The sequence below is a fragment of the Pavona decussata genome, unplaced genomic scaffold (genome assembly GCF_977016875.1).
Source record: "Pavona decussata unplaced genomic scaffold, jaPavDecu1.1 SCAFFOLD_165, whole genome shotgun sequence".
In the NCBI taxonomy this organism is placed as follows: Eukaryota; Metazoa; Cnidaria; class Anthozoa; order Scleractinia; family Agariciidae; genus Pavona; species Pavona decussata.
In genome coordinates this window covers 322,002-334,308 of record NW_028145576.1, presented here as the reverse complement: position 1 = coordinate 334,308, position 12,307 = coordinate 322,002, and the positions used below count along the sequence as shown (strand labels likewise).

At 42.0% G+C, this 12,307-nt stretch overlaps 1 protein-coding gene and 1 long non-coding RNA gene across 3 annotated transcripts in view; both read left to right on the top strand.

The window, feature by feature from the left end:
* The first annotated feature begins 411 nt into the window (after nucleotides 1-411).
* On the top strand, nucleotides 412-10,993 carry LOC146464326 (uncharacterized). Its single transcript, XR_014868523.1, has 2 exons — nucleotides 412-500; nucleotides 10,719-10,993. It is a non-coding gene; the product is annotated as an uncharacterized LOC146464326 (long non-coding RNA).
* The window catches only part of LOC146464323 (uncharacterized), a 57,200-nt gene continuing 47,341 nt past the window's right edge, over nucleotides 2,449-12,307 (top strand). The window contains exons 1-4 of one of the 2 annotated variants that reach the window (XR_014868520.1): nucleotides 2,449-2,814; nucleotides 4,474-5,112; nucleotides 5,991-6,515; nucleotides 8,877-10,727. Coding sequence is in view for 1 of the 2 variants with exons in the window: in XM_085129934.1 (XP_084986060.1) it covers nucleotides 2,523-2,814; nucleotides 4,474-5,112; nucleotides 5,991-6,515; nucleotides 8,877-9,781 (2,361 nt within the window). In the remaining variant the exon portion in view is untranslated. Of the gene's footprint in view, nucleotides 2,815-4,473; nucleotides 5,113-5,990; nucleotides 6,516-8,876; nucleotides 10,863-12,307 lie in introns of those variants that run through there. The other variant, XM_085129934.1, reaches the window with a different exon arrangement.

Sequence of the window (12,307 nt, the reverse complement as noted above, 5' to 3'; positions counted from 1 at the left end):
CAAAAATGTGGTCGTAATAACGAGGTGGTCGTGAGGCGGGGTTCCACTGTATAAGAATATTGCAAAACAATTCTGGCTTTTTATGCTAAACGAAAACTAATCAATTTTACTCAGAATTGAAAACAGTGAGCGGGAAATGAAGGAACTTGGTCACGTGGTAATTTTTGCCGTTTTCCGATTTAATTCCCGTAAACACAATTATGAGTCTCTCTAATGCCAGCTGTTTCCTTAACTAAGACAAGAAACTTTGCTCGACATTGTCTTTCTTTACCCAGGTGTATAGATGGGTCCGTGTACTTTGCGGAGGAAACATTTCAATAATGGACTATCATCCTATACCGGGGGAAAGGGGGGGGGGGGGGGGGTGGAGCTGCTACATGCAACAGAAACTGGGTTAGTGTGAGCCACTTAGCCACTTAGGTTTGAAGTGGGTCTTAACCTTGTTTATTTTGTGCCGTTTATTAAAACTATAGCAGTGAACCTTTTAAGGTATATACCACGTTCAAAACTGTTTTCTTTACGGAATCGATGAGTGGGTTCTTTCTCTTATAAATTTTATTGGAGTATTTTTGAGTTGTGTAATATGAATTGATTATAGATTGTGTAAATTTGTTTACCATTTTATAGTTTTGTCTCCTAGCCGCCCGGCAAACTCAGAACTGTATTGAACGTTTCGCTTGTCTTTAATAACGTGTCTTTGGGAATTTGCATTAGTCTTCCGTAAATAAATTTTGTGAAAAGGGAGAACTTTGTTTTCATTTACTCTCATCGTGTCGCCAGCTAATTTAGCTGCTCGCGCAACAAATTTCATGTTGTAGAAAGTAGACGCTGTTTCTACGTTTTGCAACATGGAAATTTATTGCCCGCGGGGGTGGTTATAGGAGCTACAAACAGTCGCAACTTCCAATGCAATATTTGTTATGTTGCCCGTATTACCAGGCCTTAAACGTACTTTAGTCGTTGTGCTTTGCGATTTGAAGGGTTTTGCGTTGCGGTGCATATAGTCAACGGCCGCAAAAAACCCTTTAAATCGCTAAAGGAAGCTGACAAAACCCAACGACACCACACTAGCAATATAATTAAGTCATGTTCAACCACATTCAGTGATGTTCAATAATTGATTTCTTTTGTTTTTTCCAAGGGCCCGTAGTCTGTTGCCCGACAACAGCAGTGCAAAAGTCAGTTTACAGGTTCCCATTTGATAACTGAAAAAAGCAACACTTTTTTTGTATTTTTCATTGTCTCATACACTATAACAGAAAGCAGTTTGCGCCCTGTATCCAAAGTCCCAGCGGACCGGAACACAGTGATTGGTTCCTAAACATAGAGAGAGGCAATCATATTTATTCTTAAAATCCCTTTCCCGAAACAAGAAACTTATCACCGGGCCCAAAAAATAAACCGAACATTTAAGAAACGGGCCAATGTCACTCGAAAGTTCATGACGTTGCTACCTCAACTTCGATCTCCGTAATGGAAATTTCAACGGGAGGCACAAGTTAAGAAAAAGAATGAACAATTCACCGCCATTTGTTCACGTTCAGCGCAGTAGCCGCCATATTGGATGTTAAAAGCAGAAGTATATTGGGGAGAATAGAAAATGCAACTAGAGGGGTGGCCATTAGGGAAAAAGAAAAAAAAGGAGGGGGAGGAAGGGGGAGGGGAAATATTTCTTACCCCCTCCCCGAAGCCCTTTCCCCATCTACAAAAGATTTTGAAAATCCAACATGGCGGCTACGACCTAATGACTACTGGCGGCGCGCGCTCGAAAACGCCAGCATTTGAAGGCTAACGAAGTACCCGAGCGGTACGCAGTACTCCCCGCGAGTAGACGCGTAGCGCGGAAGACAAATTTTCGCGCGCGCTCGGGTTTTTCGCTCCGCCTTCACATAAAGAACCACTCGTAGTCTATGAATTTGGTGATTGCGGAAGACTACAAAGAAATGTATCCAAATTTATAACGCACGTGCTAAGCCGAATGTTTCAGTGGCTGCATAGTTTATGGCGGTTGTTACTTACTATAGGCCTCAGCAACCAGTACGAAATCATAGTCATGTGTCATGTAGAGCAAGACTTTTGAATTTGCGGTAAGCTGAATTTTTCACTTTTGTTAAATTTGCATTTAAATTGTCATGGGTAAGTCAAAACTTACCTTTTTTTTCTCTTTTTTCGTAAACCTATTAAAACAATTTTTATTTGGGAAAACGTGCCGGAGAACTTATCGCCGTAAAACTTGCCCAGACGATCGATCCACGTGTTTTCCGCCTGGCAATTGGAAGAGGCTGATGAATTGCCGGAGTAAACGAAAACAAGACTTTCTTTGCCAATTTTAGCCTGACTTATGACCTCCTGAATACCGCTAACTGATGAGATAAACCTAGGCTTTCCGCCAGTGCATTGCGTGAGTGATTTAGACAAATATCAACTCAAGACTCGCATTACATCCTGCCTTGACGCATCTCATCTTTGCAACGCCTGAAGTGGAATATTACGGTTTTACCGTGCGAAGCTGTTGCTTTGTCATGGCGGAGAAACAACAAACCTCGCCTTACCGTGAATCCCACAGTCGCTCGGTTAAGTTTGTTTATCCCGTATCGTTCGTTTCTTTGTTGATTTGCGTCACTGCATTGGTTCGTGTGGAGATCATAAATCAGCGAGTTCATACGGTTGAGGAGCTTGTGGCGGAGGTAAGACAAACTACGAACAGAGAGCTTGTGAGCAATGCAGGAAACTCCAAACCCAGAGAGAGAGCCATGTCTGCGAGTGGACTGAGTGAGCATGCGGATTTTAAAGACAAGAGAGATGAGACAAAAGGTAATTTAATTTCAACTTGAAACGCAAAAATGCTGCATTAAACTCCCTCGCTCAGCGTTCTGTTCGTTTTATTGGAATATCTGTTCAGTCCGTTACTCACCTGAGGATTTCGGATCAAATTTCCCGCTAAAGAATCCAAACAGAACAAGCTATGCTAACTTACACAAATTCTCCTTAAATTAAAAGTCTTAAAACGATAAGGGAATGCAGGAAACGACTTAACTATTTTATTTAGTGGTGTCGTTGGCTGTCCATATCCCTGAAAGAATCGGGGAGCTGAAGACCTCTAGGGAACGCTTTTGGGGTTGTTTTTAGTTTAACAGTGAAGGATTATATAAATTTTGACATTTCCTCCCATAAATCAGGCTTGTTTTATCTATGGGCTTATTCTGAATACTAGAGAAATGCGCCTGTTTTTTTTTTTTGCATAATATTGCGAGACTACCAATTGCAACGGCCGGAAGTGGTAGTTCTTGAAGCTAAATTAAGGAGAAAATTCAACCGGAGCTACGGCAAGAAGCAAAATCTCAAAACAGATATTTTACACGTTCAGTTCTTACCACACTTGGTCTATATATACTTTGCGGGGATCAATGCTTTGTCTACGGAAAGCATTGTTTTCAGCGAAAAAAGAATCGAAGGTCATCGAAAGACAGACAAATTTAATTACTGCGTTGCGCCTCTTAACGTAAATAACAATCCCTGCCCTAAAAAAAAATAGAATCTAGGGTTTGGTTGTGGCCTAGGAGTTGAAAATTGTGATGAGCGTGGAGCTCGGGGCCGTTTACATTTATGATAACGAACGCACGAATAGTCGGCAATGATTAAAACCTTTTTTTTTTTTGGTTGGTGCAAAGCCAAAGAACACGAGGCATCAGTTTGAAAAGGTCAGCAAACATTTAGATCTTATCCGACAATTAACAAATTAAATGAAAATGATAAGGTTGGTGTTTATTATGGATCAGGAGATGTCACATTATCATTCTTAAGAATTCCTAGCGTCGAAAAACAAATTATAATAAAAAAGAAAAGAGAAAAAAGAAACTTGGAATATGATGTTGAAGCAGAACAACAAACAAAATCAGACCAAGATAGCACGTTTCAATGACCTCTACCGGAAAGTGGTGACGCTACAGAGGATTTTATCCACAGACTCGCTATTGGTTGTTTTTAAAAGCCACTTTGTACCGTTAGCTCAACTGAACAATATAACATGCAGGAAAGTAAGTTGCTGAGTAACTTTCATCTAAAAATCGAATCAGTTTAGCAAACAGCGTGCTCCGTAGTAAGTACTTTACTAGAGTATGAAACAAACGGGAGGAGGGAGGGAGTGGAGGGAGGAGAGATTTAGGTATATGAGTGATTGGGAGGTACGAATGAAGCCAAGTTTTAGACTACAAGATTAATCTAGATCCAGAACGTCCAACGACAGAGAAGTTCGCTAATATCTACGGCATACAACCTCCAAAACCTCCTCGCGAAAGTCTTTATATCCAAATGTCGGTGAGAAACTGTAAAAAGCTAACTTCAAACCTAAGAAAGATCTTCGCACTTCTCCATGACAAATTTACCTGAGCACCCCCTGGGGTATTAACTATAAAGTGAAAAGGTTGAACGATATCAGGTTAAACAGGATTTGTTTTATGTTATTGATTGCAGTTAAAATCAAGAGGCTAAGAACGCGTCGGCTTGCTGGAACCTCTCCAGACGGACATAAGCTTACAATTGAGACGGTGAGAGACGAGATAAACAAGACCTTAAACTCTCTGAAGCCGCAGGCATTTTGCTCATCCAAGGAAAAAATTTGCGTCCAAGGTCCGCCGGGAATGCCAGGCCCAAAAGGAACACGTGGCAGAAAAGGGCCGCGTGGATCTAAGGGACGCAAAGGATCGCGTGGACTCACAGGCAAACCTGGCCCACATGGAAAGCCGGGTATTATTGGACCACCTGGTCAGCAGGGGGAACAAGGCATTAAAGGAGAACCGGGTCCCAGGGGATTTCCTGGTGCGAAAGGTGATCCCGGAGAATCAATTTCATCCCCTACGGTTGTAATTTCGCCCGTGACAAAGAGGGTCAGAGAAAATCGAAACGTCATATTCCAGTGCTCTGCAACTGGACACCCAGCACCAACAGTCACGTGGTTTCGCTCTGATGGTCGCTGGACACACCGTTTTCGGTACGAGCGAGATGGAAGATTAGAGGGACGTCACGTGACTCTTGCGGATGCAGGACGATATGTTTGTGTTGGTAGAAACGTGTTTGGTTCAATGAACCAGTCTGCCATGCTGATTGTTGAAGGTAAATTGTGACCTGTTAATAGCCCAATTTCGATGCATTAAAATTTAGCCTGAAACGATAACATCACTTCGAGGCTCCGGGGAATAAATTGTAGAGTTTATATGGGTATATTCCCCGGAACCTCGCAGTGATGTTTATTGTTTCAAGCTGAATTTTAATACAATAAAATCTGCAATTCCACAGCGACAAACCGATGAGTGGTGCCGGATCACTTGTAGACCTGGATCAGCAAATTATTTCAAATACAAAATACTGACGGCAGACTGATCCAACGGCGGAGGTGACGAGCTTGATAGAAATAAGCAAAAAAGGCTAGAATAACTGAAATATATTTGTTTAAAAAAAATTGTCCGATATTTCGGTTTGCAATACAAACCTTCCTCGGGGCTGAACGAAAAAGAAAAGTGAGAAACATAAAAAGATCGTTACAAATAGATTTAAAATATAAAATGCGTGACAATGATTGGTTGTTTAGGACTACGTGACAAGTGTGAGACATGTCATTGGCGTGTTTCGTCACGTCTATTTATACCAAGAGGGTGCAATGTTTTACCTTTGTCGATAAAATGAGCCTCACGAGCCTTTGTAACTGAGTCACGTTTGCTGCGTATAAGTTCAAGCGGGATTAGGTGGACGTCGTTGATTGAGTAGCCAGGTTGGTTGAAATGAAGCGAGACAGGAGTAGGACTGTTAGTTGATGGTGATTCAGGATAGATCTGCGGTGTTCCTCGAAAAGTTCACTGAGTTGGCGCTTTGTCTCCCCAATGTATCGAGAGTGGCACTTCTTCAATGACCGTTTATCGTGACTGGGACCCTCCCTTTACCACCCTGGGCGGCGTGTCTTAATTTTGTAGTTTAAACATATAATTCCGTCGTAGGTCCTCCTCGTGTTCGGCTCAGCCTAGGTCCCACTCACGCAAAACAAGGGCAAAACGTCACGCTGCCTCAGTGTCACGTGACTGGATTTCCCGCTCCCGCTGTGACATGGAGGAAATTGACGGGGTCTTTACCAAGGAACAGAGCCATTCATAATGAGGGTTCATTGGCTTTACTTGCTGCGGAAAGAAATGATACAGGTCCGTATGAATGCACAGCTAGGAACCAACTGGGACATGCGACTGCTATAACTTCACTGTTTGTCTGGTCTCCACCAAAATTCATCACAAAACCGCCAACTAGGGTGATTAAACTTATCGGGGAGCAGTTGTCGTTGAATTGTTTAGCAACTGCTCAGGCGCAAATATCGTGGAGACGTATCGGGGGAGCGTGGGAAGAGGAACGAATGAAAGTGGAAAATGGTGGCACGCTGAAGATTTCTGCACTCAAGAAATCTGATTCAGGTTCCTACTTATGCGAGGCCAAGGTGCTGCTTTACACTCTTCAGGCGAGGACTCTTTTAGAAGGTAAGATGAGTTTTAAACACGTCAGTCGTGTCTTTGGAAAGCTGTGATGATCCTTTTCGTTACTCGAGGTGAAATTTAGGGGGTGTTCACATGTGAAAACTCGTACCGGTACGAGTTTCATACCGGTATGACATTGTAATTTCATATCGTGTTTACATGAAGGGATAAAATTTCATTCCGTGTTTACATGGAGGGATACTTCATGCCGGCCGACGTGTGCTTAAATAAACAAACTTTTGATTGTGAAGTCATCTTGGATTACACATTGAAAACTGTTTATGCGCTACCCGTTCCCGGGAGAGTGATTTCACGCCAGGACGAAAAGTCGTACGCTTTTACTTGACATCGGAATGACTTTTCGTACTGGAATGAAAATCTCGCTCCGGTACAGTTACCGGGGTGAACTCAATCCGGTATGACTCGCTCCCGCATGAGATTTTGTGCTGGTATCATGGACACGAATACAGAGCCGCAAGAAGGAACTGGAGTGAACTCGCACAGGAAAGAAAGTCGTGTCGGTAGCATGTAAGCATCCCCTTACTCTTGAAAAGCACTATTCCTTTTGTTCTTGCGCCTTGACAACCGACATAAACATAGACGTCCTTGAACTTAATTAAGCTTTCAAAAATTTATAAATATTGAATCCTTGTTGCAGAAAATTGCGCATGTAAAATAGTTTAATCTATTTCATTAAGTTTTAATACGGGTCTTTAGGTTCGAGAAACGAGGCCTCTGTTTCAAGAGTGAGGTGTTTGCCAATAAATCGGGTAAAAAAGGAATACCCAAAGAATTTGAGGTTGGAGTCCTCGCCGGTGAACCATGTTTCCACGTAGAACGTTAAATCTCCCTTTTACACGTTTACTAACTTTTTTCCTTTCATATAACAGATCATTACAGTGGTCCTATGTGAGAATATAATCCGGCTAATTCGCTTGGTACAAATATTCCTTGCTCTCTGTTTTGCATGTTAGTAAAGGCCTGCACAGAGATAGTGATTTGTCAACTTCACATCGTTACCTTTGTGAAGAAAACCCCCCGCATACACATCCCTGTATAATATTTGAAATCATAATAATAAATATATTTATCCGATGTCATAGAGACTACAGCCGATCATCAGAAAGCTAGACTGAAACCCGTTGCATATTCTGCGGTATGCAACGGGTAGTATTCCACGAAAAGATCCCGGCGTTCCTCGCGGCCTACAAAGGCTTTTATACATTTAATGAACAGTACCTATTTGACCTATTTATATTTTTTAATTTATTTTCATCAAAATTATGTACTTTCAAGGAACGTTTCCAATCTGTCGATTTTTTTCAGTGATTGTATTTGCTGTTAAAGCATTAAAGAGTGACGTTTTGTGTTAATTCAATGAGTGACATGGGATAAATTAGTTATGCAAAGCTTTCTCGCGGTATACTGTGAATATCCCACTCGCGACTTAATTTTTCTTACGGTAAGCGGTATACCACTCGAAAGCATCGAATAACTAGTATCTATACTTGTCAGCAGTTTTTTCTTCGATAATTAACAGAGGCTCTTCTCAATGGGGTTAACCTTCAGCCGTCAAACAGTCTAAAATTTAACAGTCAAACGTCAAAAAAGGGCAATTTTTAACGTCAACCGTTAAAAAAAGCGGCCGTCAAACGGTTTCAAGGTCTTTCAAATACCATTATTGCAGCTGCTCATCCTGGACTCTCAAAGCTCTCAGAGAATCATTTTAACTGGGCTCCATGTTCCCAAAAATACTCACTTAGTGGTCTTTCCTAATTTTCGTCTAAACTGACATCACAACTAACTTCCGTCTCGAAGTACTTTCGGTTTCAAAATATTTATGATTTACTACATTGATAACGTATTTCTGACTAAAAAACAAACTCCAGAACACAACTGTTAATATTAAAAACACAAAAGTTAATATTAACTTTAATTCACAGAAGAAATTTCCTATTCATAACCGTTAACCGCCAAAAGCCGTAAAATTAAACCGTCAACCGTCAAAATTGGCAAAATCTCACCGTTAACCGAGAAAGGTACACTTCCATTGAGACCCTCATAACAGCTCTAGGTTGGAATTTATCATTTGGGAGAAATTGTAAGTTCGGTCTTTGCAGACTGAGCCAAACCTCGGCCTTGACAATCCTTATGACCATACTAACTCCCTCCCTCACGGTGGCTAAGTGGACGCTCCATGCTGCAACTGGACAAATTAATGATAAGCACCTCTCTGATAAGTATTGTCTTGGATAGTCCAATATGGCTCAAGAAACTGATATTTGGAACATACGCATTCAAGCTTTAGTTTATGTTCTGCCGTAGTGTTTAAGTTGACTGGATAACGTTTTCCTTTTCCATCAGTCCGTCCTCTTCCGCTTAACGTCACGACGGATGGACGCAAGGGGCGATATGGTGTTATACAAAAGTTCACAGTTCCAAAAAGTGGTCGCTATGTGATCAAAGCCTGGGGCGCTCGAGGAGGAACGCACTCGTACAACTATGGTTTCAAACCGGGAACTTACTACGGCGGCAGGGGAGCCTTCAAGAAAGGCATTTTTACGCTGAATAAAGGGAGAGTACTAAATGTTGTGGTAGGACAGAGAGGAGGAGATTCAGTGGAGGTGAAAGGAGGACAATCAACTACAAGGACAGCAGCTGAACTGGGACTGTCTGTAGAGGACAATGCTGGTACAGGGGGAGGGGGAGGGAGTTTTGTTTATACAAGTGGTAATGTACTATTATTAGCTGCCGGAGGGGGAGGGGGTGCGTCTGGTGGATATAACGGGGTGGATGGACAGTCGGGTACTAGTGGCACAAGAAGTGAGGGGAAAGATTCGTCTAAAGCTAGGAATGGAGGAACGGGGGGACAGCCAGGTGAATGTAACACAGTAGACGCTAGTTACCACGGGGGAGTGGGCGCGGGTTGGTTGGCTCAGGGATGTGCTAGGGCCGGATCAAATCACGGTGAGAGAGGCGGGTCACGTGCTCAGGGCTGGGTTGGAGGAAGAGCTGGTGGAATGAATAGCGGAAACAATGGAGGGCCATCCCCTGGGGCGGTAGGTGGGTTTGGTGGTGGGGGAGGGGGCTCCGAAGATAATGGTGCATCTGGTGGAGGAGGGGGGTACTCTGGAGGAGGGAGCGGTACTAACCCAAACCAGGCCGGAGGGGGTGGGGGTTCGTATTGTAGTGGTACGAGCTGTTCTGGTGTAACTGGTGGTAATTTGAAGGATGATGGGCTTGTTCAAATTATCGAGCTTACTGATTAGTTGTTAAAAAATTTGGCAATCAGTTACAGCAAAGCATTACTGGTTGCTCTCTTGTTAAGATCTCTATGTATTTTAATAGTCCCATTTTACGTTCAATTGTTAGCTGATTTAAAATTCATGTTAATTACTGAAGATAGGAACAGCAAGAGCGATGCAAATTATTGTAATTGAGGGTTATGAGTTTCCATATACGAAAAAAACAAATTCTTAAATTCGATGATTACTATCGTTCTGAAATATACTGAGAAAAATGCCCATTCCTATTTTGTTTCATAACTGTTCAGTTGAAGGGGCTAAGGAGTTTGTTGAGTCCCGTGAAAAAAAAAAAGAGAAATTTTCTCATTGGGTGTGTGGAGGCGCGGTGGTGTTATGAATACCCCATCGAATTTTTGATCCGACTTAAGGGAAGATCGGAGGGTTGGTGGCTCAAGGCTAGGTTGGTTTCTGCATTTATAATTCGCGTTTACTTGATAAAGTGAGTACATAGGTGAGAATAGTGGAAAACAGTTCTGGCCTTTTATGCTAAAGGAAAACAATAAAATTTTACTCAGAAACTGAAAACAGCGAGCGGCAAATGAAGGATAAACTTGGCAACGTGGTAATTTCTTTCGTTTTCCGATTTAAGTCCCGTAAATGCACTTCTTAATCTCTCTAATGCCAGATATGTCCTTGACTAAGACAAGAAACTTTGCTCGACATTGTTTTCCTTCCCCTGATGTATAGATGCGTCCGTGTACGTTGCGAGACAGTCGCAGGGGAGACATTTCAATGCACTATCCTCCCATACAGGGGGAAAGGAGGAGGGGGGGAGTGGGGGTAGCAATACTACTCCTAGCTGCCACAGAAACAGGGTTAAGCCCCATTTGGGCTACTAAGATTTGAAGTGGGTCTTAATTAACGTTGTTTATTTTGTGCCGTTTATTAAAATTATAGCAAGTTCAAAACTGTTTTTTTTACGCGGTACGGGATCAATGACATTACATATTATGTGGCAATAGTGGGTTCTTTTTCTTATAAACTGTATTGGAGTATTTTTGAGTTGTGTAATGTGAATTGATTAGAGATTGTGTAAATTTGTTTACCATTTTGTAGTTTGTTTTGTCTCCTAGCCGCCAAACTCAGAACTGTATTGAACGTTTCGTTTGTCTTTAATAACGTGTCTTTTGGAATTTGCATCAGTCTTCCGTAAATAAATCTTGTGAAAAGGGAAAACTTTGTTTTCATTTACCCTCGTCATGTCGCCAGCTATTTTAGCTGCTCGCGCAACAAATTTTCATGTTGTAGAAAGTAGACGCTGTTTCTACGTTGGGCAACATGGAAATTTGTTGCCCGCGGGGGTGGTCATAGGAGCTACAAACAATAGCAACTTGTAATGCAGTACTTGTTATGCTGCCCGTATTACCCGGCCTTAAACGTGCTTTAGTCGTTGTGCTTTGCGATTTGAAGGGTTTCGCGTGGCTGCGCGCACACTCAACGGTCAAAAAAAGATAAAAAAAATCCCTTCAAATCGCTAAGATATTAAGTCACAAGAAACTGATCTGAACCTGAGGATCTTTCTTCTATTCAACTAATGGGTGTAGGGTGGTTCGTGAGCCGTGAACCGTACGTTGGTCCGGTGAGTGGTGACTGATTCGTTCGTTTATACACCTTCAGTCCATTAATACCATTTTACGGCTGAAGATGCTTAGTTCACCAATTGAATGCATAAAAATTATTGCGTTTCTCTACTGTTGACGTTAGAAAATGAACGATTAATTTGATCCTATGGTCGATTTGGACCTCTATAGCTTAGTCTGCAATTGTCATTTGTGTTCACTGGCATATATTGTCAATCTGAAATATGTCTTAAAAGAATTAACCAAGAAAGATGTTACTGACGAAAAAGGTCATACGATTAGCGAGAATTTTGCTTAAGTTCTCACTTGAGTTATGTATCAGTCAATTGCAACAGAGTCCATGATCCCCTGGCATTAGCGGGGCTGGGCATTCGCCTACCCTTAGCATTTGACTGGCTCGCGATTTTCACCTCACAACATTGTCGCTTTGTTTCAATGATAAGTTCATCAGGAAAGATAAATTCTCGATTAACTGCGTCTAGGGCCTTGGTGTACTCCTATGTAGGACATTAATGAGACGCAGATCCACAGAATGAATAGTCACTGCGACGATACTAAGACTTAAGTTATTTACGGTTGACTTCAGACCTTGGTTTGATAGAGAGTGAGCGCTGTACGATCCGTAACGAAACTGGAAGGCACAAGTGAACATCTTGCGTTCCGTATGATCTTCTGTTGCTCAATATATAACCGACAGTGGTTGTGGAGTGGCATGTATTACTTTGAATTGAAAGAATAATTAGAAAAGGGGAACGATGAGGACTGAAGGAATAGTCTACCTGTACACTGGCATTAATAGTAGTATAACGCGCATGTGCGTTTTTGTGCGCTTATTCCTTAAATGACCCGGAACAGGTCAGCTCAATAAAAGTTCCTTCATGGCTGATTTCCGTAATGAATTTTTAAGACA